Raw genomic sequence first — 25,901 nt, forward strand, 5'->3', positions numbered from 1 at the left:
TAATAATTAGCAATTGCGTGGTGAACTGCAGCTAACCTGTGATAACAGGTTTGTTGAGAAGCGATGATATGAGCATAGCTCAGAGCTAAGCAACTGCGATAACACCGCACATATTGCAACACACATGGGAATTGCAGCACTTGCCAGGTTTAAGGAGTTCATAACACTCTTTTCTATCCCAAATCACACAGAGCATCTACACACAAAACCTCCTGGTATCAGAATGTGCTCCACGGGCTGTAGCAAAGTTAAAGTGGATGGGACACGTTACCTGTTCCAGGCAGTCTTTTCCAAGTGGTACCATTTGTTAGTACACAGATAAAGCCTGAGCCAAGAACAGCTGAAGCACAGCTGGTTTCTGCACAGTTACTGATGTATTTCCAAACACAATGCCAGGAGTTAACACAAGGATTAAAGCAGGTAGTGGTACCTGTCAGAGCTGCTTAGCTCACACAGCGCACATGACTCCCTCCTGACTGTGCCTTGCACATAACATGAAACTAGGAAAACAATCCCAAGGTCACAGCCAGGGATCTTCTAGAGCCCTTTCAGCTCTGGCAAAGCCTGAGTGTGACACAGTAATGCTTTCTTGTTCCATTAGAGGCATTCACCTTTCAAAAGACCTGCTGTAGCAATGAGTGTTGCACTGAAATGTCGGTGCCCAGGTAGGTAGCCATGGGCTCTGCCTCAGCTCATTCACAGAAGAGGGGATTTTCCATCAGATTCAGACTTTCCAGCTCAGATTAATCCCCGTGGCTGCTTCTTTCCGTGTTGTTTGACTGATTTGTTTGTACTGTTCGGCTGCCATGGTTAAAGTGGTGTTGGTCACGGAGAGGCTGTTCACACCTCTGCCAAAATCCCAGTCATTGCATCACCTCCTCATGCAAAGTTCCTCACTTGCAGGCACCCAAGGCAAGAATTTAGAGCAGTCTATGAGAAGAACAGGAATGGGATGTCATGGTAACCTCCTGGCCTCATTACCACTGGGTTTCAGCTACAGGGCTCCTGGCATAGCTATGGGGATGCCCATCCAGCCACCTCTCCCTGCTATTTTTACTCATGAGATGACTAAACGAGGTGTGCTTTGGGTTTATTTGCTTGTGGCTTTTTGAGCGCGGCTTTGTTTGTTTTCAATTTCAGCCTGGGGGAATTTGGGACTCGGGAAACGAAGCTTAAAAGCTGAATGCGTTTGAGCGAAGTGAGCTGGTCGGGAGCAGATGGGGCGAACCGGCTTCACAAACGCTTGTGGGCGGCTCTTCGCAGTTATACGGCGGCGCGGCCGGCGGTTTACGGTACCGGTGTCTCCTAGCAGCCGCGACGCGCAGCGCACGGGGGTAGCCGGCAGCCCGTCCCGGGCAGGTAAGCGGGGCCTGGGGGCTCCGGTATCCCCGGTGCTGGCACCACCGGCGGTGTGTGCCTGGGTACCGGGGCACGGGACAGACTTTCAGGTGATGCTGCGCTTCCCGGGTGTCAGGCAGGAAACGGTGGACCCAAACCCTCGCATCTAGGGCAGCCAGACCTGCGGGGTGTCATGTTTGGGGTGCTGGCGCAGGGATGGTTGTCCCTGCAGTGATTTTTTTGGCTTTTGTTATATTGTTATATTATAACAATAATTATTATTTATATATATTATATGCAATATATGAATATATATTTATATTGTTATCGTTATAGGAAAGGCAGATTTGGCCTTGCTGAGGCTGCGCTGATGTTTTAGTTGTTAAGTAGTTCTTACTCTAAATCAAGAACATTTTAGTTTAATGCTCTGCCAGTGAGGAGGGCCACAAGGAGCTAGGAGGGAGCAGAGACAGGACACCTGACCCAAATTAACCAAAGGGATATTCCATATCATAGAGCATCATGCCCAGAATAATTTATTTGATACTTAACACACTATTCTAACTTCTACAATCCCCTAATTCAGCTCTCAGATGCCTACTGTAAGGTTTGATTCTTTGGTTAATTCTTCCACAGGCACATGTAGATGGATAACCTACTGAATCTCCAAGGAATAGAGCTGTCCCAGATCTTGGATTCGATTCCAACTGTGGTCTGCTGCTCTTAGAAGCGAAATCTCATCTGCAAGAACTGGCTGGCTTGATATAATGGGTACCACTATCTGAGTATTTAACAGTGGGAAGAAACCGTATGAACTATCCTGCAGGACCCCAGGGGGGTTTCAGCATCTTCCTTTGAATGGTGAAGTATCACAGGGACTAGCAGAAAAGCTACATTAAGCTCAATCAACTCTTGCAGTGCATTGCTAACATTAGAGTCAGTAGCCACCAAAGTTCAAGCATTCACTCCTGTCTTCTAGGTGGTCAAAACACTGAATGCCTCATCCAGGAGGGTTCTGATACAGAGAACAACTCACCTATTATATCCGCAGCTGACCGAGATGTCATCATGGTTCCTAGATCTCTCCACTTGCCCTCTAGTGTCAACCCACCCAAGGACTTAATCCGCTGCCTGCCCCCTCATCTGTCCACGTACATCCTGGGTAAAGCTGCTCTGGTTTTGGTTTCCCTGAAGAGTAATGAATGGTGTCCCATGTGCTCAGGGGTTAGTCAATATGTGCCTTGAATTCCTTAGGGCTTTTGGATCAGAAATCCCTCACTTCATGTGCTGCTGTGAGCAGATGCTGGGAACATCTGGCCGCACAAGTCAAGAAGGAACGTGCATGTCATAGTGTAATACAGGAGAACATCGTGTATTTGCAGGTATGAGGCATGGGCTTCTGCTGTTGTTACACGCTTTAAAACTTGGTGTTTTTCTATTACTGCCCAAGCCATTGGATGAAGCTGCTTTTGCTAGAGGTTATCTCTCACTCTGCCTTGTTCCTTCTTCCTCTACCTGCAGAGCTAAGGCAGATGAGATGCTCAGAGTGTCACAAGTGATCACAACAGAATAGCTTTTACTGACTTTGAGAGGCTGTGACTCTAAAAACGGATTAAAACATTCCTGTAATCAGGAAGAGTTTGGTCCCAAATGCAAGTACTGGACTTTCAGGAGCTAATGGAAACTGGACAGAGCTACAATGGCTCCCTGAGGCACCTCAACAGTTAGCTTTATTTGCTCCCCATAGGAAGATGGGAATGCTAGGTTTCCTTGTGAGAAATCAGAGCTGGTGGTGGGGATACAATAAAGCAGAACTTTTAGGAAAGGCTTGTCCTGCTTAGAACAGTCCTGCCACACACCAAGCTAAGTGTGATGGTAAATCCCTAAAGAGACCACAGAAATCTCAGCTCTGTGCTAGCCTTAAAAGAAGGCTGAATGAAAGGTTTTACACAGTTAAAATGAGTCTTAAATATTGATAAAGGTGATTTGAGAGCCTCTCATCTCAGTGGGTTTGGATTCTGAATCAACTGAGTGCTCACCAAAGGCGAGATGCCGCTTATTAAAAGTTTAAGACTAACATTTAGAGACAAATGGAAAGTAATGATTTTACCCAGAAGTTAAATCTACCAACAAAGTGGTGAATGCAAGCCAGGTCTCTTACACAACAGCAACAAGCCACTGTGTGCAGAGCTGCTTTGCATCTAGCATCCAATGGAAGCACTGACACATGAGTAGCATCCATTGCATACATGGGCTCTGTAGTAACTGTGCTGTCTCTGTTGGTTTATTCCAGGGCTTGTGCCCAAGAGGAGCTGTTTCAAACTATGCTAAAATAGTCAAAGTGGCAATTCCACAGTTAAATGAAGAGGGTGATGTCATTGAAGCCAAAAGCGCTGGTCGGCAAAGTAAAATGAAGGTACGTTGGAAGTTGTTGGTCTTCCGTGGATCCTGTGTTTCAGTATTTGGGGAGGAAGGTGGTGGCTTTGGAAGACAGGACAGTGAATTTGGAATTGCTTCGCTCTTGTCCAGCTCCTGCTCCTGGTTTGTCCCATCACGAGCAATTCATAAGGACTAGTGCTTGCTCAGCACCTTCTTGCATCCCTGAACTCCTGCCTTGTCCTAATGCATCCCCCAGTGCACAGGCTTGAAGATGGGGTGCTGGCACATCCATTATAAGGATGCAGCCTTTCTCCAAAAGAATAAAGGGTGCAGCAGTTGGGTCTTCCTCTTTTGCCACAGACCATGGCATGGGAACAACACTTTTTTCTGCGCTAACCAGACGTTTGTGCACTCTGGGTGCTCCTTACCAACACTTTCTCTTTCTGGTCTCATCACGACAGTATGGACAAGCTGATATGTTTCATACTATGGATAATATTGCATTCCTCTTCCCTGAGTTACTCTCCTATTTTCCTTTTCATTAGGAGAAGGGAAGCAATCTGCAGGAAACCTATAATGGTCTGAAAACTGACACAATCCAGCTGGAAGAGAGAAATGTCTTCTGTGGCTCCTACAATATTCGTATCCTCATGGACCAGTGAGTAAACTGCCTGGCTGTAGGGCTGAACGGCAGCGTCTGAAAACCTGTCCCATTCCTGTGACCCTTCTGTGAGAATGGACGGTTGGAAAAGGGTCTTTCAGCATCAGTGTTAACAAGTCCTAACTGTCAAACCCAGGTTTTTATGCAGATACCAGAAGTGTTAGTGATTTACAGTGTATCACAAGGGATATGGGGCCAGGAGGAGCCCTCTCCCTTCTTTAAGCACACACTCTGGATGCAAACTTGGGTATGAAGAACTAAGGACCCTGGTTGTTGTGCCTGCAAAGATACACCACTTAAGTGTATTGTCCATTGCGTTGTTCAATGAGGACCACTAAGCAGCAGCCCTAGATCTTGTACTCATCTCAGTCACTATTTCTTATCCAGATCAGACCAAAGCAGAGTAATCCATTACAGTGGTGGAAACTTGGTAGCTGTTGCCTCTGCAGATCGAAAAGTGAGGTTTCTTGGAATGCCAGGAATAAAGGAACTGCCTCCTCTGCTGTCTGGCCATGCCGGGACCATCAAAGCACTCTATCTCAATGAGGAGAAGGGGTTTCTTCTCAGCGCAAGCTTCGATCTCAGCATCAGGTGAGCAACGCTGGGACTGTGCCATGGGACACCAGCCCTTGGGCTAGGAAATATGAAACTTTAATCCTCCCACTCCAGTCTTTAGGAATTCTCCTTTCACCGCTTTTCATTAGAGTAATGAAGAAACGACAGTAGCTATAGAAACACATGCCCCACTCACACAGGACAGCTTCAATTTCCCTATTTCCACCCAATACCGAGTGATAAGAAAGGAAAATACAGGGAAGCACGGGCTTTCTTAAAGTACCTTAAAACACCAGATATGTTTTAAATTAACCCTTGCAGGGAGATTCTGACCTTGCTAATGTCAACATCAAGTTTAGGGAGGCTGGGTTTCTCCATGCCATTCCAGAAGGCTTGTGCTAAAGCAGGCTCAACACCCTGGTACCTGCTGTACAGCTACTTCTTTCTAGGTATTGCACGCTGAAACAAGGGCTGGAGATGATCAGCTCTCACATTTATCACTAAATCCTGACAGGATCATGATGAGGGGTGAAAAGCAAAGCAGTAGTTTGCCTGGCTCTGCATGGCAATCATACAGCTTCAGCAAAGGCAGCATTTAACAGAAGGGTTTACACCCATTCAGGCTCTCTCCTCCCTGCTCCAAAAGGGCTGCTTGTGTGAGCTTGGGTTTGAGCTCTCTAGGTAAAGTCAATAGCAATCATCTTGGCACCAGGCAGTAAATAAACAACCTTATCTTGTAAAGTTCTACTCTTTAAGGTTAACTGAATGTAACCATGCCAAAGTTGAAAACTAGCCACATGCTTCCAGGCCGTTTAGAGGCTGAAGAACACAGTATATGGGTAAAAACTTACCTGAATTGATGATTCCAAATCCTCTGATACGTTGGTAAAATGACTTCTGATTTTAATCCTGTGTTTATGGAAGAAAAGCTGGTCTTATCAAATAGGAAATAATTAACAAGATGAATTAGCAGTTAATTAAGTTAATTACCATATTCCCTTTTTGATTGGTTCTTTGTAGATGCTGGAATCTATACAGTGGTACTTGTGTGAAAACCTTCAATGGCCACTGTGGGACAATCACCTGCTTGGATTTACATGAAGAGCAGTTTGTGTCAGGAGCCAAGGATGCAATGGTGAAAGGTGAGAGCCAAGACTAGAAGCTTCCCAGCCAAAGGCAAACAGCAGCAAACAAGGGGCAGAGTACATGGGAGGTGTGAGGAGCATGACACATGAAGTGTGTGAGTATGAAACTAAACCTATAAATCAGAGGGTGAATTTTAGTGCCTCATTCTTCCTTCCAGAACAGCTGAAGCTGTGGACATAGGCTCACACAAGGTCTCTAATCTATGTCATTGAATAAATTCTCATTGTTATTGCTTCTGTTCAGTTCTGTAGCTATGGGGCTGGACCATCTTTTGGGCAAGTAATATTAATTTTCATCTTTGCCAGCTGTTTTGCTTATAGAGTAAGGATGAAAAAGTTGTGTTATTTTGCTGAACTTTGCATTTAAAATGCTTCTGCCATGCAATTACACTTTTTAAGTCAATACTTGGCTCCCTGCAGAGCTGCAGCTACAAGGTGTAGCTGTAATTCCAATAGTGTCTTTTAATTCATGTTGTACTCAGCAAAACTTATCATTGGCATATGTAGCTAATATTTTTCTCCTTTGTCCCTAACAGTGTGGAGCCTGGAGAGTGGGAAATGTCTCAAGACTCTGAAGCACAACAGTGCTGTTGGGGTGGTTAAAATGAATGGCACCCATATTGTCAGCGGGTCTGACCAAGGGCTGGTGAAGGTCTGGAGTGCTGATACTGGAGCTCTGATCAAAGTAAGTTTCTTCTTAGGTGGATAATTTTGTGCTAAATGGTCAAAAATCTTCTGTGCTAGTTTATCATAGCCTTTTGCTTTTGCCAAAGGCTTTGGACTGCTTTTGGTTTTGGGAATTTCATAAACTGATAGAACTATCCATGAACTGCAGAACTATTTGTAAGCAAATAGTCAGTTTTAACCCAGGGTTTGATTTGCTTTGCTTAACCCCCATCATTGCTTGTTCTGTGAAGATACATTAATGTCTGCTCATGTAGAGACATTCAGAACCTGGGAAGAGGGTGGGAGGGCTTGTCTGACAGCTTTTGGGGGTTTGGAGGTACGATGGGTTAGCCCAAAAGATGAGATTTGCTCTCAGAATCAGTTTATAATGCTGAAGCAGCTGGATAGATGCTCTGCAATGGGAAGATTGAGGGTAGAGTCTGCTAATTACTTTAGCATGTGCCCAGAATAAGTATTAGTCCACATTTGAGAGGAGTGAAGCTCTTTCTACATGTGGGGAAGAGTTGAAAATTGCAAGATATCCCAGCTCTGGCTGAGCTAAGCTTGCAATTGCCCATTCTACTATAGTCAGGACAGTCCACTCTCATTTCTCCTGGGTTAACAACCAAGAGATCACAAAGGTCTCAGTTCATTAACATCTATTTAATGTAAAAAAGACAGAAAATCAATGTTAATTCCATGCTAGCAAGCCCAGAACGCTTCTTATGAGTGATTATAAAACTAACACAGTTATCCATAGGGTGTATTGGTATAATAACACCCAATAAAACTACAATGCAGTATATAAGGCTGTTTTTTCTTGGTATACTTAAATCCAGATTGCTGACAGTATTGCACCTATTTCTATTTCTTTGCAGATACTGGAGGGGCACCAAGGCCCAGTTAAGTGCTTGTCCTTTGATCAGTGGCATCTAGTCACAGGAAGCACTGACGGATATGTCCTGGGATGGAGCATGTTGGGAAAACTTAAGAGATGCCTCGTAGCTTTCCGCCACCCTAAGTAGGAATCGGATGTGTTTCAAGTTGTATTCAACAGTTTACTAAATTTGTTCCCTTATAGGAACACAAAATGTCTTAACTATCAGTCCTAGTATTTGAAATATCCTTGTTTTCAGTAGTCTTCATCTTAAAACCAGTGTCAGGCATACATGGTCACAACCAGCATGTGTCAGTTAAGACAGCAACGTAAAATGCAAATATACAATCACTTGCTCACAAGCAGGGATGACTTAAGACTGACAGTGCATAGTCCACTATTTTGAGGATCTCAACCTGTACACAACAGGGTATCACACTATCATTTACTTTCCTAGACATAAAAATGAAATCTGAAATGCAGCAGATGGCTATAACTGTACTGGTTCCTATGAGGGTATGACGGTTTGGTTGGTTTGGACAATGGATTATGAAGGGCTTCACTATTAGACCTCTTATATATCTTGATCAGCTCCTCTGTTTAGCCTGTTGATGGAGGCAGACCTTTGCATCTCCTCCAAGACAAGAGCTATTTGATGGTGCCTCCTTGTGAAAGGATGGTGATGTGCTGTGTTTTTCAGTGAAGTCCTGTCTCTGGAGTTCCTCTATCTCAGAGTCCTCAGTGGTTGTGCTGATGGAAAGATCCGTATATTTAATTACTTGACTGGAATCTGCCTGAAAGTGTTGGTGGCCAATACCAAAGGGGATCCCATATCTTCTTTCTGTATTGGAGGAAACAGGTTGGTGACAACTTCTGCCATCAGTCTCTGAACCATATTAGGTAGATTACATTGTAATGTAAAGAGTTCTGTATTTTTTCCTTTTACTGTCCTTCTCACAAGTAAGTTTTAAAGGGGTTTACTGCTTATTGACTGCTTTAATAATCTGGTTTTTATAACAATGGCTGAAAAGAGATTTTCTTAGTCCACTCAGCAATGTACCATTTCCTGTTTCTATAAAAATTGAAATATAGATGCAACTGCAAAGCCAAACTCTGAGCCCAGATTCCTTAAGAGGTAGGAGAATCAAGCCAAGGCTTGACAGAACCTTTGCCTGTACCTGACCTACTGCCTCTTTAAAAGGCAATAATGGAAAATCCTTCCAGGTTCTTTCACTTGGACCTCTAAACTTAAAGGGAGTTCCCAGCTTCTGTGTAAGCTATAACTAGAACTCTGGTGTGTCATCAATGCTGTTTTGGTCACGATTCTAAACCAGAGCAATATATGGGCTGCTACGAATAAAACTAACTCCATCCCAACCAAACCCAGTACACCCCTCCAATTTAAGTTTAAATGTCCCTAATGACATGGCATCCTCAGTTTCTTTTGGCATTGCACTGATCTAGCTCAGTTTGCTGTTGGCAATTTTCATCCTAATTATTTTAAAACTAATTTTGCTGTAGAGTGGAATGAAAAGAGCCCCATAGAGCTCATACAGAACATGAGTTAAAAGCTTACAGCATCTGACTGATGGGACTAATTGCTATTGCTCACTTAGAAGAGTGATGGCTGTCTTGGATCTGTTTAAGGGTTTTGAATTGCACAGAAGCAAAATGGGACCCTTGGGTAGTAACTGCTCTGTTAATGTTATCTATGCTCTTATGGGCTTTTCTCTCCCTTCTCCAGGATGGTGATCAATTCATCAAGTAATCTGTTGCTGCTTGAGTTTGAGGAGACCAGGTGGGACTATACCTTAGATGCTGACAGAAAGGTGGTGGGGAAGAAAAAACAGGACAAAGGGACTTCACGCAGGAAATCTGTTCAGCGAGGGAGGCACCGCAGTGTCAGTCAGCAGCACCGACCTTCCTGGGAGAGAACAGACCTTGATCTGCATTACTTCCAGCCACCAAAAAGCTCTGGAACATCTCCAAGTATTACACACAGCCTCTGCAATACACTGCTATTCTCTAAAATGAGTTAGAAATCATTTCAAATAGTCACTGCCTTCATCCTAATACTCTGCTTTTCTTGAAGTGCAATGTGGTAGATGTGCTGGTGCATTTCCATGATTCTGTTAATTTTAGTCTTTTATAAAACCTTTGTACCTTTTAAGAAAGGTCTGCTATAAATTCAATGTGTTTGTCAAAACAGGCAGTGCCATTTTCCAACTGAGTAATAGAGAAATCAGTAGTATTCATTCTTACAGCTGGTGTGCATGGAAACATGCTGCTGATTCAGTGCTTGAATTCTTTATTAATAAAGACTGTAGAAAGTCACAGCACACCTGCATTTGGGATCTGCCATCACCAGGAACTGCAACTGCACATAAACACACGCCTCTTAAATTATAACAATTATGTATGTCCTTTATTTTCAAATCAGAGTTAGTTAATACAGGATGGATCACAAATCTTTCACCTCTACAAGCTGTACATTGCAGATAAAATGATGGGTTAAAGTTTCCATGCTTTTAAAGGCATCAGCTGTTAACCTCATTGGTGCAGCTCTACTTGGTAAAAGATGCACAGTTTGCAGAAACAGGAAACAAACAGGGACTGCATTATATTTTAATTTTGGTGGCAAATATTATGGGTTGTGTATACATGATATTCTTTAAAATCACTGTTTGCTGCCATCTTTGGATTGTGTGGTTTTCTGCTTATCAAATATCTTTGGATTTTTTTCTAATACCTAGACCTTTAGAAGCTGTGATAAGAGGCAAAGCAGTAATTGAAGCCTTGACATCCCATCAGTTATGTTGATTTCATTAAATAAGTTTCACATCAGCAGAGTTTAGAGATGACTTACTCTTCTGTTTTCTAGCTCCTTGGTATGAACTGATGACACCAGCAGCTCACCAGCAACAGCAGCCTTTTCACATTCAGGCAGAGCAGCAGAAAAAGCTTTTCATCTCTTGCACCACAGAAGCCCTGGAAAAGTCAGAGAGACAATATTCTGCAAGGATCCTGGCAGATGATGGTAAGAACAGAAGCTTCCTAAGGAAACTGCTTTAGATCAAGCAAATAAACAGAGGCTCTAAGCTCTAGCTATAAGGCTTTGCTCTCTGTTATCTAGGGGTTTTTGTTGTATCTTTATTCTATTTTGATTGCTTTATCAGGTGTAGGAGAATTCTGCATGAAACTTTTTCAAGTACTTGGTGTTCAAGCAATAGCAGTAACTCAGAAAACTGGTTTAAAAAAACCCTGTATGTAAATTGTCTCAGCTAGCAAAATGCTGCAATCTGAAACTTGAAATAGTCCTGAGATCAGTCTGTGGCATATGGCATACGTCTCCTTAAGGTAGTTTTTCTCAGGTTTTAGATATAGAATCTGTTGGGATCTCTAACACAGACTCTGGTATCAATTGGTATCTGTACCAATTGTAAATCCCTAACCCCAAGCTCCTGGTGTTTGTAACTAAGCTGCAGGGTCATATGTATGTGCTGATTAAACAGTTCTAAATCCTGTGAATGAGGAACAAGCAGTGATTTTCATTAGCTTGTTGTGCTGTATTCTGCCTTTCTGCACTGTAACTTAATGCTCTCTAAAACGCATTCCTAGAGGGCAGAAGTTTGGGCTAACCAGTCTGGAAAAACATAGCTGTACTGCAAAGCAATGATACACAAACAATGTGACACTGTGAAGTGGCAAATGAATTGCTATGGCAAGGCCATGGGAGTAAGTGTCTTACTCTGTGTTGCAATCCTCATCTGGTTCTTAGTCAAGGGCATAATTGCACTACTTATCTTGATGTGTCTGTCATACAGCACAGCTCCCTCTCTATATCCCTTGAGGGAGCAAAGTCAGGCTATGAAGCATGTCTTGTGATTTCAAATTCAAATGCATGTCTGAGTAGTAATGGTTCAAGGCGTTCTCAGATGCTGGCTACACCAAAGATTTCTACTGGGAACTGACTTGTCTTGAAGCCTTTTCCCAAAGCAGACTGTAGGACAAGGAAGGGGTGCATGGAAAGAGGTAGTGAGGAGCCTCATTCCTTTCAGAAACCATTGTTTCTAACAAGATGGATACCAATGCAGCCACAAAGTGCAATGTATGTTACAGAATCTGACTTCAGTTTGCCCCATACAGGCTCTGACAAGGAACACTTTTCAGTTAATTCAGACAGAATTACCTCTGGCAGTTTTACTAGTGAGGCCAAGGATGAGTTGCCTGAAATGGGCACCATTGGCTTGTAGCTTCCTATGCTGCCTGCTCTGTAGATAAACTTGGACTGTCTATATGCAGGTCAATTCAGCACTCATTCCTGGTCTTACTTTGAGTACTACCCTGCCAACAATGATCACAAAACCCATCCTCAACTCCAAATGTATCGTTTTGTTTTGGAAACAGATGGCAAAGCTGAACATGCCTCTGACAAGGCAGAAGCTACTTTGCAGCATGAAAGGAAAAGAGACTCAAGACGTACAATGTCCCTTGACAAGTTCCTCTTAAGGGTCAGCATGCTGCAGAACACCTGCAAGCCAGCCCTGGACAGCTCCAGCACTGAGAATGATGTGAAAGTCAGAGAAGCATGGGAACCTCCTCTAGAGCATCAGTACCATGCAAAGGTACAGAAAGACAAAACTCCTCTGCCACACAAAAGGGATCAGACAGTGCTGCTCCAACGTGCGAGACAGCACAGTGATTCCCTGACTGTGAGAACAGTTTCTGTCCCTTTTGAAACCAAAATGCTGCAGCTCAAGCTGAAAAACTCTTTGTATGGACCCACTGTGAATTCCTCCATCCCTGCTCCTTCTGTGGTACGTCCCAAGACTCGTGATTTGCTGCAGGAAAAGAAAGCTCACAGTGGTGGTGGTAAAGCCATTTCTTCCGCAAAAGAAGAGGTTCACGTCGCCAGTCCCTTTGCAGCTTCTTCTCAACTGATCAAATCAACACGGGTGATCATTGAACAAATGAAAAACGAAGCATTTCCGATGAGAAGAAAGTCCTTCTGCCCATATGCTGCAAGCTCCTCCCAGAGTGATGGGGAATTCAGGCTTCTGACAGGGAAACAGAAGGAGGTGTATGAGGCAGCTGCTGTAGCACAGTATCAGGCACACCAGGAAAAGCTCAGAGAAGAGCAGCAAAGAGCATGCAAGAAGGCCTGGTTAAGGAAAATTAAAGGCTTACCTATAGACTATTTTACTGGGGAGGGGAAAATACCTGCTCCTGAACTTGGGTTTAATACATTTCTTTGAGTTTAAGGGATTATCTCCAGTGTAAGTTTTTCCAATGTTATTGGTACATTCATCTATTTCCCAAGGCAGCAAAAGGACTTGAGTCCTCTCCTATATGTTAGACCTGCTGTTGCTACAAGCACAGCACTGTTTGACGTGAATACAGCTCAACATATGCTGCAACTCTGACTAATAATAACAAAAATCTTATTAGAGTTCATGTGGATTGATTAGATTTATAAGCTGAAGAAGTGTGGACTGAAAACTGGCTGAGGATTTGATCTGAGAGGGTGGTGACCTCAGCATTAGTCTACTGGGAGGCCAGTAACTAGTGGTGTAGTACAGGGGTTGATACTGGGCCTGATTTTAACATCTTTAATTGATAATATGAATGATGATGATGCAGATGACACTGAACTGGGAGGAGTGGCTGATGCACCAGCTTGTTGCTGCTGTCTACAGGGACCTAGAGGGGTGGGCTGAGAGATCTGGTGCAGTTCAACAAAGGGAAATGCCAAGTTCTGCCCCTGGGGGAGGAACAGCCCCAGGCACCTGGATGTGCTGGGGCCACCCAGCTGGAAAGCAGCTTAGAGTTTAATTTGTATTAAATTAGAAACCATTACTTTAATTTCTCTGGTTTTATGGATAAAATGCCTTAATATGCTTGAATTCCACTAATGAAATTGGCTTGAGTTGGGAAGACAAATACCTTTCTAGTTGTCTAACTGCGAATATATGGGCCAGCACAGCAGAAAATTCTCTGTTATCCTCTTGTGTTGAGGACAATCCTGCTCACAGGTAAGACAGGGGTCCTTTCTGCAGCAGTTCTGGGTTGAGATTATAGTCTGGTTAGTTTTGGTTTGCTTATTTTAATGCCGCCTTCCACTCCTAAACTCTGGGATTAAGCCAGACCTTGCTAACAGTGGACAATAAGTTGTCTGGGGTGGCTTTGCCTTATGTTAGTTTTCATATTTAAAGCAGCAAGGATTTCACTCTTAGCCACGGGATGGCACTTTCTCACAAGAAATCAGGCTTAGCCCAGCACAGCTGCAGCCAGAGACCCTTTGGCACAACCCCTCTGGAAAAAAGCATCTAATACAGAAGTCTGATGGAAAAACATCATGGAAAGGCTGATGCCTTTCCAGTTGTGCTGAAATGAGGAGGATTAAAGTGTCATCATCTTATTTGGAGTCAATAAATCAGCATCTGCCTGCAAGCATGGGTTCTCGGGCTCTTGTGACACGCTACAGCCAACAGACTTGTGTGAAACCATCTACAAAGGCAGAATTGGACCAAGTCCTTCTCTGATCTGCTTTAGCTTGGCACGGGGAATGCAAAGCCAGAAGCTGGGCATCAGAGGTGCATTGGAAAGGAATTAACATCTGGGAAGATGTCATACATGGTACGTGAAGTCACTTATGAAGGTAACTAAGAGGTGGTTTTACTCTGTATTAACTCACTTCTAAATTAAACTGACCTTTCGGTGTGCATAGCCTTTGGGTGTGCAGAGGAGACAGCCTGAGGCTGCGGTGGGCAGCATTGCTCTTGTGCAGGATGCACCTGCAAACAGGTGGCAAGCCAGGCTGAGCAATGGCATGGTAGTTTTAATAAGAGTTTTGTTGTAACTAGGTGATGTTAATGTTGTGCTTGTCATCCACAAAGTGTAGATAACATTATCCTGATGTGATGACATCGCGTTAACGTCGCAGCGATTTTGTCTGTATAGCTCGACAGGTGCTTCTGAATTAAATATGCTTTGAGAGTGTTGGTTATAGCTAGGAGTGTTTGTATTTCAGCAGAGGAATGGTGCCTGACAGGTCACAACGTGAAGGAGCCACAGAGTTATAAAAAGAGGTGACAGCAGGGCCATAAAAAGCAAATTAAGTGTTTAAATAGTGTTGTATTTATCAGTAATAGCTTTGGATTGCCTGTGAAATCGCATGCTGACTTAAGCAAGGATTGCATATGGATACATCAAGGGATGGGCTAGTCCCCAGAATCATTAAATCCGAGTTAACTACATAGTCCTTCAAGAATACATCAGCGGCCAGATCCACCCAGCAAGCAGTTATAGCTGGAACCAGCTATGGTAAGAGTGATCCTGAAAGGGAGAGACCCGTTTTGCTTCAACCAGGATCAAGCCATGCTCCTTCAAACAGGCGGCAAGTAATAAAGCAATGTTGTGCCTCATTGCACGGCAACCTCTCCGTCCCCCTGTACTCGCCAGAATAGATGGAACAACAACTGGAAGCAATAATCCTATCGTTAACTTTGTCGCCTTCCTTTCTCAATGTCGCGTGAAGTCACTCATTCCTTCCCTAATGAATGTGTCCTAAACTGCTCACATACATACCCCGCTGGGCAGCGTGTTTGGGATGAGCTGTCTAAAGATGGGTTTCCTCAGAGACCTTCAGCCACCGACGGATCCTTGCGCCTTGCTGATGGCTGCAATGGGCAAATATAAGACCAGGGCGTTGTGAACTTGTGGGTTTCTTGTGGGCTCTGTGCCTTCCCTTCAGACTTTATAATCCACTTTATTTCCAGTGTGGCGGCTCAGCCTTCCCTTGTTCTACAAATACTGCTCTCTTTGAGGCTTTTCCAGCACATTTTCTAGGGTATATGGTTAGTTTTGTTTGGTTTTGACCTGTGCCAGAAACAGAGGAGGCCACGGAGCTGCTGCGAGGGCTGGAGCCGCTCTGCTCTGGAGCCAGGCTGAGAGAGCTGGGCTGGGTCAGCCTGGAGAAGAGAAGGCTCCTGAAGGGGAGACCTGAGAGCAGCTCCAGTGCCTGAAGGGCCTGCAGGAAAGCTGGAGGGGGCTTGGGACAAGGGCCTGTACGGACAGGCCAAGGGGAAGGGCTTCAATCCCTCGGAGCAGCTGCCCGCCATTACCGCCCCCACAGCGACCAGGGCGGGACTACGGCCGCCACGTCCCGCGCTCCGCCCCACCAGCGCGCAAGCGTGAACGGGGCGGAGCGTGCCGCGATTGGCTCTGCCGCGGTGACGCGACGCGGCAGGCGGAAGTGAGGGAGCTCCGGCCATGTTACGGCAGGTGAGGGGCCGCGGCCTGGGGCAGAGCGGGGCCGGGGGAGCGGGGCGGTAGCGGCCGCGCACCGGTGGTACGAGGTAGGGCTTTGCTTTCTGCTGTCACAGGCCTGTGGACCCGGAGCGCCGCAGAGAGTCGGTCGTGAGTCGGTTAAAAACGCCCGGAGGGGATATGAGGGGTTGGGGGGGTGTGGGGTTGGTGTTCTCCGGCGCTGCCCTTAGCGGTGCCGGCTGGAAGGTGCGGGGCAGGGGGAGAGCCCAGGCAGGGCTGGTGCTGTCGGTGTGAAACCAACCGGCTCTGTGGCCGGCCCAGTGCGTTCCCTGGGAGGATGCAAGTCTCTTGGTTGGCATAGGAATAGCTCTGTACAAGGTAGCGCGTCCTCTAAGAGAACGAGGAATAAAAGACCTTAGGCTATAGCGTTAACTGTCCGGTTGTGTAAAGTACGCTGGGTCTCACACTGTGAGCTTCTGTAGCTTTCACAAAGAGGAAATCAAAACATTTAATGCTGCATTGTTTTGTATGTGGATAAATCTTCGTGTTCTTCCCGAATTGATCTTGATCTGAAGGTGGTGTTGTGACGTTCCGGGTAATCAAAAGTGTACCTGCTTGAAGCTGAAAACTTACTCTCTTTCCTCTCATAACTCTTTGTGTCTCTTTTGTGCTTCAGGATAGCAGTGATGACATCGAAGATGTGTCTCTCTTTGATGCAGATGATGATGTATCCAGGAGATCAAAAAAGTCCAAAATAAGGTTAGTGGCCATGGAATTTTCAGATGAGCTCTAGGCAGAAGCACAGGGAAGGAGGGGCTGCCACGTTATATCAAATTATGCCATATGCCTCCTATTTGGAATAAGTTATTTGGCAGTAACAGAGAGTAATTTCTGGGTAGTTGAGAGGGCCAGTTCCAGAAGCTCAGTTGGAATGTGTAGATCCGTGCCTTTGTGCTCCTGGGTGCCCTCACGTTTAATATGTGTCTGTGCTCCTGTGTGGAAGGAATCCACACAGATCTCCTGTGTAATGGGAGGTTCTCCCTGTGTTGAGGGCTGGTTCTGGGCTAGTTTCTTATCTCCTTCCCACTCTTATGTTGTGTGCTGCCCTGCTGTCTGCCATGTCCTGGTGTAGTTGGTCCAGCTGCCTCCTTCCTTGTTGTGCCTGGTCTGCTACCACAGAGCAGTGTCCATACCCATGTGCTTGGCTCTGTGCTGCATGCTTCTGACCTGGGATATTGCAGAAATGAGGCAGAAAGGCAAGTCTGCTGTGGTGAGAAACGTGATCTTCCTTTCAGAGGTATTTCCTCTGTCAGAGCCTTTTTAAACTCACCCTGTAAAAATTGTCTCATGTTGAGCGCTGGGTATCTCATCTCCTTCCACCTCAGTTCTGTCTGCATGTGGAACGTCAGGCAGGTAGAGAGTGTCTTCCTTATGGCGATCTTGTAGTCAGCTTATTTCCCATATTCCCAGCAGTCACTGCACACTGGGTTTGTGTTACGATGCTGATCCTTATCCTGTGAGTTGGCAGGAGATCACTTGGTAACATCATTTCTCTGGAATTGCTTCAGTTGTCTTGTCTGAAAGAGCTGTGACTGTGTTGTACTTCATTCCAGGCATCCCGTGGCATCATTTTTCCACTTATTCTTCCGAGTCAGTGCGATCGTTGTCTATCTGCTCTGTGAGCTCTTAACTAGCAGCTTTATCGCCTGCATGGTGACAATTATCCTCCTCTTGTCGTGTGACTTTTGGGCTGTAAAGGTAAGTTCCTCTTTATGTTTTTTGTTACCTTTTTCTTAGTGTATAAGAATAATTGAACAATGATACTTTATGGGAAAACAAAAAGTTGCTTCTTTGGGCCTTCGGCAGAAAATGCCCAAAATACCCTCAAGTGCTGTGATGTATTTCAAAGACTTACAAAATAAGAACTTTTAAATCTGTGTACCTCATTTCTTTTTGAAAATCAAATGAAGAACATAGATTAGTTTTTCTTTTACAGATTTCATTATCAGATCACTTTCAAATCACCAGAAGTACACCTCACAGTAATTTTGTGTTGCACTGGAGTACAACAGAAAATAGATTGTTGTGGACATAAGAGCCTTATAATCTTGTTTTCCCAAATGTGAAGTAAATGAGTGCCATTGAAAACAGCAGCCCAGACAGCTGAACCTTGATAAGTGGTTTCTTTTAAGCAGAAGATAGAAAGCTCATTGCTTTTTTTCTGTTTCAGAATGTCACGGGGCGACTGATGGTCGGCCTTCGCTGGTGGAACCAGGTGGATGATGATGGTAAAAGTCACTGGGTGTTTGAAGCCAGGAAGGTAAAAGTCTATTTTCTTTTTTGTTCTTCTTTTAATTATTTCTGGGTCATGAAACCTCTGTTAATTTGGAGGTTTCACTTACGATGGCAGATTGCATGCTGCAGACATTTACTTCCAGCCGCAGATCTGTAACCACAGGACTTGTTTCATGAAGGGTGCTGAATGAGCTTTCTGATTGTTGAATTGAAAAATCCTCATGATGTATTGATCTGGCTTAATGTCAGCAACCTAAAAGTTCCACACATGATGCAGTAAAGCTTCCCATGTCCCGTCAGTAACCTGCAAGTTTCCTGGTATAAACTTCCAACAGCTGACATAACTTTTATCACCTACAGAAAACTATTGGACGTAGGAAGAAACATACAGCATTACTCATGGCTATTGCTTGGCCTTTGTGTTCATGATGGCCACTGCTGCTGGTCTGATGTCTCATCTGTCAGGCACCTTACTACATATCTGTTCACCCTTTTGATCCTTGCTTATTTCTGAGATCATTAATGACATCTGTGGTGGTGTAGGGACTTGAAGCTAAACCTTTCTCCAGCTGAGTGTGTGCATTCACTGCAGGCCTGTTTCTTCCCCGTAACCGTGCTAGTTTAGAAAAGCTAGAACATTCTGGAGGAGGGAAGGAAGGTGGTGCTGTAAATAACTTGTTAACTCAGTCCACATTTTTTAACTATTAGAGGAAGAAGTGAGTTCTTGCTTGGGATCGTCTGCTCTGTAAAGACTTTACAAAATCAGTAGTGTGGTGCAAGTCAGACGTCTATGTGTGTAAAGAAAAAATTATGCTACTTTAATGCCTGAGATTACTAATATGTAGTTCTGCCAGTGCTGGGATTAATGGAATTCTGTGCAATGATTTGGAGGTAGAAAACATTACCCCTTTGGCTGCTTCTGAGCTTTGTAACTGAACCACGCAGTAAATGTCATGTTTCCCAAACTTAACCTTTCAGCCCCAAGCATTCCAAGGGGATTTGATGCTTCTGCCTCCACAATTTCTGATAGCAAATTGACAAAAGGGTCCCTTAAATGGAAACATCTTCTATTGCAGAAAGACCTTTATGTGATTTAGGAATTGATCTTGAAAGCACCCAGTACTGTTGTGTGAAGGCAAAAAACAGTGGGCTTGTAGGTTCTAGACTGGTTTTAATGGCAGTTTGATCCATACAATGGAGCAGCCTGTTAATCGCATTTCCTTTCTGTTTCTAGGTATCAGCACAAAGGAGTAAAAGCTCCTCAGAAGCGGAGTCCCGAATTTTCTGGTTAGGTCTCATTACCTGCCCTATGATCTGGGTGATATTTGCTTTCAGTGCACTCTTTTCTTTCAAAGTGAAATGGCTGGTGAGTTGACTCCCTCAGCTCCGGAATAGATCTTGCACCTTACAATTAAGTAAGTGTCATTAAATTGGTATAAATTAGTGACTTTATTTTCCTGTGTCTTAGGCAGTGGTTGTGATGGGAGTGGTGCTTCAGGGAGCCAACCTTTATGGGTATATCAGATGTAAAGTTGGCAGTAGGAAGAACTTGACGAGCATGGCGACCAGCTATCTTGGAAAGCAGTTCTTGCGGCAGGTAAGATGATTTCCAGGGTTTTGGAAACCCTTCAGTCATCTTTCTTTCTGTCCATAAACTTCCTGCCTGCCTAGGCATGAAAGGAAAGACTGCAGAAGTTATTTATTCACACCTAACTTCTGTGTGAATTTAAGCCCCCTCAGTTAAGTCATAGAATAACTTGCTTATTATTGGCATCAAGTTCCCTTTGCACTGATTCATGAGCTCATAGTTTTTGCTGCTCTCATGGGCACTTACCATACTAGTGGCTGGTGTTTTGGAAATAATGCAGTGAAAATTGTCACAGAGTGAAATAGCTTTTGATAAACTCTGCTCCTCTTGGATGACACATTGCTAAGTTAGTCCTGTCATTGCACTGCTTCCTCTTCAGGTTGTGCTTAGCCACAAAGGTGTGCACCTGGAGGGGGATGTTGCACTGATCCTTGTGCTTCCATGCACAGCTGCAGCACACATAGCTCTTAGCTGAAAGGGCAGCTGCTGCCTTTTATAATCTTTCCCCCTTCCAACCAGCTCCTCTCAACAGGCCCTTTTCTGCCCCTGTGCTGGGCTTTCTCCTTTCTGTAGGTCCCTGCAGCAGTGGGCATGACTGTCCCATCCCAGCTTTAGGCTGTTGTTTAACTTCTGCTTTGACCAGGTGTTCTGCATGTGGCTGGTTCTACTATGCAGATGACTCTGGGGACAGTGGTTTGGCTGCCATAGGTTCACAAATGTTTGCTGGAGTTATTGTCCTTAGTGTGATTAGAAGCTCAAACATTGATAGTCATTTCTTGGCAGTCTGTGCTGGGCTTGGCCTCTTCTGTAGCTCACTTTGCTTCTGAGTGCTTTTACCACTGTGGGAGTTAACCCAGACCCATCTTAGTCTCTGGCAGAAATTAATGTCTTGCCCCAGAATCATGGCAGAGAGTCACATAGTTCTCCTCTGTTCCTTTCTTTCCTTCTGCAGACTGTGGCTAAAGAAGACCAACCAGCATCCTGAGTGTGGCAGAAGCCTCAATCCAGATTCACAGTAGTGAACAACAGGGAACGTTGCTCTGACCATGAGATTTGGGAGCTGCAAACATGAGGTGTGAATTAAAAGAAGTAAATAAATTGTGCAAGACTTCAGGTTAACACTCCTAGCAGCTTATATTTGATTTTCCACTAGCGGTTTGTGTTTTAAGGCCTTTCTTTAGTTTGATTAGTTAGAATTAATTTGCCTAAACTTTAATAACTATCCTAGGTGGCTCTCATGCAGGTTTAGAACTACTGGATGAGTTAAGAGAAAACTGCTGCACATCCTTCTTCAGAAAAAACATGCACAAGCCGAGCCTTCTGTTACCCAAGAACTCCCCCAATTCCTCCAGCAGTTGGTGCCTCAAATCGTTTCAGTTGTGGACATTGCTGCGTTTTGTTCTTGGAGGTCATTGCTGGTTCTGTTACAGGGTTTAGATAGTACTCTCTTGGTTCCACAGCTCTCTCATTCTATGGTCTGAATGGCACTGAGGTGGTTGCAGTGAAGGACATCTAAAGGAAGTATTGCTGTTGGCCTAGTGGGGGGGATCATTAAAGCCTCGTGGAACTGCAGGAAGTGACTTCCAAACAGCTCTGGTCATTTATTTATTTACCTGAAGCAACCCTGGAAGTCTCAGTAACATCTTAAAGCCCTGGATTTATGGAAAATCCCTCTTCTACCTGTATGGAGAGTGTAGCAAGACTAAAACCAGTTTCTGAGGAAGGTTGCCTGTGCAATTTCAGAGAAAGTTTGGGAGCAGTTATCTAATGCTGTTGAAGGGATGCATCTGACACAGGTGCTGTGTGGTAGCATGTGTTTGATGCTATAGGTCTCTAGCCAGAAGGGTGTAGAGTGATGTGATCTGCAGTTTCCTCACTAGCCCCTCAGTACGGGGTCACAGGGAATATGACTGACAGGGTTCTACATTCCTTGAATCCATACAGTATGCTGTCCTTAATCCGTGCACCCCCAGGAGTCTGTGAGCTGGGAAAAAAAGCATTTTGTAGGGTTGTGAAATGTTGGCTTGCAGTGTTCACTTAGATGGCAGAAAGTGGTGTGTTTTTGTGTGAAAAGCTGTATGAAAGGGTCAGTTCCTTCTTGTCATGTAATTTTGTTCAAGGCAGATTGTACTTTCCCAGCTTTGAATGAGGTACTTTAAATGAAGAATGTGTTTTGAATAATGGGTATTGTAAATTGTGGGATTGCATTGACATGATTTATCTCCCTGTACTGTAGCAATACTTGGGAGCTGTATATTTGTTGAACTCTTCGGATTGATACTTCCTTTTGTAAATATGTATTTATACAATCTTGAAATTAAAACTATGCTTTGTTTAACCAGACCAGATATCCCTCTATGAATTCATGGCTGAGCTCTATCCATACACTGTGTTCTTGTAACATAGCTTTAACAGGGGTTACTTGTCAGGTTAAACAGCGCTAGGTTTGGCACAGTTCCTTGCACACAGTTTGCTCTGTGTGAACACCGTTTTGAAGTGTGCTGGAGTGGTTATTGTGCAGAGGTGAAGCAACTGACACTCTTACAAGGCCCATGTGAAGTGGATGTGATGCTTGTCAGAGGTCCCCTCTGCCCAGCTGCCCCTGGCAGGTGGCAGCACACTACTGTAAATGCTTGTGCCACCGCATAGTGAGAACTTCTGGGCCCCATTTACATGGAAGGGATGATTTATTTCTAAGGAATGAATGTGAACAGGCAAAATGAAGCCGGTCATGGAAGTAAAGGTGGTGCTGCAGCCACATGGGGACGCACAAGTGCAATGGGAGTCCTTTCTGCTCCAGTCCAACGAGCCCCAGTTTAATGCTGCCATCGGAAGGACAGCACTGATTCTAGCACAGCTCCAGCCACGAGGTAATCTTAAGATGTGTTGAAAGTTTTGGGCTTACTGTTTGTTCTCCTGCTGCCAAAACTGCCCCTTAAACTGCTGGAAAATAGAGGGTTTTTCTAAAAGTTGCAGTTTATTTCATCAAGGACTGAGGTATTTGTTACTACGTGCCTTTAAATATAGCTCTCTCTTGCTTATTTTTAGCCTCTTGGCAAACATTCAGTCTTTTGAGCTCCTGAGAAGCTGGCAGTTTAATGCATTTCTCTGCATGGATTGGAACCAAATTCCTTATCACTGCCCCACTTGGGTGTGAGTCTCGTTTGATTTTCACTCACACTGAGCTGGGCTTTCCTGTGGAGCAGGAAGTGGGAGTTGTCACGGAATGGGGAAATTCTCTGAATGTGCTTTTTTCACAAGCCTCTGGAATCCACACTAAGCCAGTTCCTTGAGCATTAGCTGTGTAATGGTGGCCCCACCTCAGACCTGGGTGGTGCCTGAACTTTCAGGGTTTACAGAAGCAGAAATACTCCAAGAATAATAAAACACTTTTTGCTCTGAAATAGCAAAGCACACCTTGGGTGTTGCAAGCACAGCTGAAAGCTGAGGCTTGAAATCTTCCTTATTTAACAGGAAGAGCCATTCTGAGTCCTTGGAGGACAGTGTTTTGAGCCAGTGGGGAGCTTTGATTGTAGAGCTGGGGACAGAATAGCCCCTGGGGGACATTTGCTCTCTGCTTTGGGGTGGCCAAAGCCTCATCCATCTCATATGTCCTAGGGATGAGCTGCTCTGTTGCTCTTTGGCCATAGCCAGGACCCGTCCTGTCTGCTGCTACCGAGGCAGTTTTGCTCTGTCTGGAGCATCTCCCCTTCCCTCTGTGCTGCTCTCTGCCCTGCGGGAGAACCACAGGGAAGGGTGGAGGAGGGATGCTGAGTGTGCATGGACAGCCTGGCCCCGAGCTCTTGGAGCCTGTCTGTCTTTTCATCCATGAATTCCTTGGAGACTTGCCAGGCCTGGGAGGGCTGCAGGGAAAGGTCTATTGTAGTTGCTTGGCAGAGGCCACAGTCAGCCCTGCTCATACGGGACAGGACATCCCAACTAGTATTTCCTAAACAAAAAGCTGCAGCGACTAATGGGAAGACCAAAGGGAGTGGGCATGCGGGCGAGGAGGGTGGATGTTGGCCAGGACCCAGTGCTGCTTCCAGGAAGGAATTTCTCACTTCCCGCCTGCTTTTCTGTGCAAACAGCCCCAAGATGGGAACAGGCATCCCTCCCCACCCTGCAAACCCCCAGCAAAGAGAGCCTCCCCACTGCCCTGATAAGACAGGCACAGGGAAGAGAGAAAGGAAATGCTATTTCTGTTTTACTGATAGCAGCATTTTTATACCACAGAGGACACATGGGCCCATCGTTATCTGCCTGTGTGTGCTCAAAGCAAACTGGGTTCCTTCCTATCTCCTCCATGTGTGCCAGCACATGGTTCAGGGCAGCTGACATTGGGGACATTCTGTGCTGTTTCTGCTGCTCAGCCATGGGCTGCAGTTCTCAGCTGCTTCAATTCCACTCCTGTTTCTCAGGGGGAAGCATTGCCTTTGGGTACTTGGGGACGGCCTCTTCCTTGGCTTGCAGCATGTTATGTGTGCTCCCAGCTGTGTCTTGAATCTGTGAGAATGCATCTCTGGGTCAGACTGAACCTGTCAAACCCAAGGCTTGCCTCGAGCAGCATCTATTTCTTTGTGCCTTACAGAGACTGCGTGGAAATGGCAAACTCACAGCCATGTTTCCAGGAACACCTTTTGTATCCACAGGTTTGTGGTTCACTCTATGTCACCTGATGGGTTTTGCTGCCATTAGTTTGATCGATTCTTTCCTGAGCTCACACCAACTGTTAGTATTTGTGGTGTCCTGTGGCCGAGAGTTCCACAGATTAACATGGGCACCTGTTTAAGCCCAGGCTCAGCATCCACTCGCCTTTATAGCAGGAGGGTTTCTTTAGAGGGCAGGTTCCTGCAAGCCCAGGACTTTGTGTGTCCCTATTACAATGTCCTGCTTGCCTGGGGTTTCAGTTTTTGATGATGCACTGGGTCTCTGCTGGGCATGTTTTATGCTGCTGATAAGCAGCATCCTCAGTGGCAGGTCTGTGAGGGCTCTGCATGGAGCTGGCCAAGTTCAAGTTCATGGAAAAAGAGTTCATTTTGATTCTCCTAAAGACAAGATCCTACAGCAGTGTCAGTGTTGCAGCTGTCCCCTGGGCTTTCAGAGCATGGTGAAGCATCCGATGTGCAGGTTTTATCTGCAGGTAAAAGCAGAAGGGTTTTTCTGTGTTATCCTGCTTCCTTTTTGTGTAAATGGACTCTGCACACTTCAGGGGCCAGCAGTCTGTCCCAGAGCAAGCCTGCCATCCCCAAAAGGTGAGTATGGTTTAAATCAAAGAGGTTTCTGGAGCCCCTGAGATGGAGGGGAGGATGTTTGGTTTCCCTCTAATGGTGCCTGGGAAGGGAAGCATAGCCAGATGGACTTCCCTTGGCAAAAGCCACACTGATGCTCTACAGCTATTCCTGATCTCTCTGAATCCCGATCTGTGGAAGTCTAAAGAGTTTGCTCAACAGAGGAGTTGGATTTTCTGCTCTGTTGTTCTTAGTATTCCTCCCAGAATCCCTAAAAACCTCAAGTCCCAGTCTCACACTTGCCACCTTTCACCCATCTGGCGCCAGAAGCAGTTGCTTTGACTCGGTGGGTTCATCTCTAAGCACTTTGGACTCCTCCTAGAAGGAGCCTGCTGAGTTCCTCCTCTTTGTGTTGCCAGCCTATGCAAACCTCCTCCTATTTAGTTCATTTTGGGTGAGTTCTTTAGCTTGATTTTTCTCTCTCAATCACAAAGCAATGCGTAAACAGCTCCATAGTAACGGCTGGAGCGCATGAGTCATTCAGCTCTTCTGCCACAGGACAAACTCACTTGCCTTTGCCTACTGTTATGTTTCCAGATTAAAGGAGGGTTTAGCTGTTGAGGTGGTTACTCATGGTTTCCTGCTGAGTGTACTGATGTTGAGTCCAGCCCTTCTTTGATGGTTTGGCTTCTCCCCCATTAGAGCCTCTACCCATGGACACTTGTGTCCCCTCTGCTGTGAGGCTTAAAATGCTATTTAAGTTTCTTGTAACTAGTAGCTGGGTTATATTGTGCTTTTATTGGAGCCCTCCCTCACATCTGGACTCTGTTTCAGAAGGAATTTGAATTGCCCACCAAAAACTGCCTCTGGTCTTGTGAACTTCCACACCCGCTTCCCAGCA

General features: G+C 45.1%; 2 protein-coding genes across 3 annotated transcripts; both read left to right on the plus strand.

Moving 5' to 3' along the window:
• Positions 1–2,004: 2,004 nt before the first annotated feature.
• FBXW10B (F-box and WD repeat domain containing 10B) lies at positions 2,005–12,930 on the plus strand. Of its 2 annotated transcripts, none has more exons than XM_061455552.1 (13): positions 2,005–2,050; positions 2,318–2,500; positions 2,593–2,720; positions 3,632–3,754; positions 4,263–4,375; positions 4,766–4,969; positions 5,954–6,075; positions 6,615–6,763; positions 7,623–7,765; positions 8,322–8,480; positions 9,366–9,610; positions 10,503–10,658; positions 12,029–12,930. In XM_061455552.1, the coding sequence occupies exons 2-13, from the start codon at positions 2,407–2,409 to the stop codon at positions 12,874–12,876; spliced, it is 2,484 nt and encodes an 827-aa protein (XP_061311536.1). In that variant the 5' UTR covers positions 2,005–2,050; positions 2,318–2,406; the 3' UTR covers positions 12,877–12,930. The 2 variants fall into 2 exon arrangements, with proteins under 2 accessions (XP_061311536.1, XP_061311535.1); XM_061455551.1 differs by lacking the exon at positions 2,005–2,050 and adding an exon at positions 2,163–2,199.
• A 2,837-nt stretch (positions 12,931–15,767) lies between these two features.
• On the plus strand, positions 15,768–22,115 carry TVP23C (trans-golgi network vesicle protein 23 homolog C). The gene is made up of 7 exons (XM_061455556.1): positions 15,768–15,904; positions 16,566–16,648; positions 17,503–17,647; positions 18,120–18,209; positions 19,419–19,550; positions 19,653–19,781; positions 20,725–22,115. Exons 1-7 carry the CDS (start codon positions 15,893–15,895, stop codon positions 20,755–20,757), a joined length of 624 nt encoding a protein of 207 aa, XP_061311540.1. The 5' UTR covers positions 15,768–15,892; the 3' UTR covers positions 20,758–22,115.
• The last annotated feature ends 3,786 nt before the right edge of the window (positions 22,116–25,901 follow it).

This window comes from Pezoporus flaviventris, unplaced genomic scaffold, assembly GCF_033815535.1.
Source record: "Pezoporus flaviventris isolate CSIRO_AGI_PZ_B2104156 unplaced genomic scaffold, CSIRO_AGI_Pfla_v1 ptg000020l, whole genome shotgun sequence".
NCBI classification, from domain to species: Eukaryota; Metazoa; Chordata; class Aves; order Psittaciformes; family Psittacidae; genus Pezoporus; species Pezoporus flaviventris.

Excerpts from the sequence above, each read along its gene's own strand:
- FBXW10B (XM_061455552.1), top strand. The coding sequence starts at position 2,407 with ATGGTTCCTAGATCTCTCCACTTGCCCTCTAGTGTCAACCCACCCAAG. Across the intron at positions 4,970-5,953 it reads AGCTTCGATCTCAGCATCAG|ATGCTGGAATCTATACAGTG; the intron begins GTGAGCAACGCT and ends GGTTCTTTGTAG. Across the intron at positions 8,481-9,365 it reads TTCTGTATTGGAGGAAACAG|GATGGTGATCAATTCATCAA; the intron begins GTTGGTGACAAC and ends TCCCTTCTCCAG.
- TVP23C (XM_061455556.1), top strand. Across the intron at positions 17,648-18,119 it reads GTGACTTTTGGGCTGTAAAG|AATGTCACGGGGCGACTGAT; the intron begins GTAAGTTCCTCT and ends TTTCTGTTTCAG. Across the intron at positions 18,210-19,418 it reads GGGTGTTTGAAGCCAGGAAG|GTATCAGCACAAAGGAGTAA; the intron begins GTAAAAGTCTAT and ends TTCTGTTTCTAG.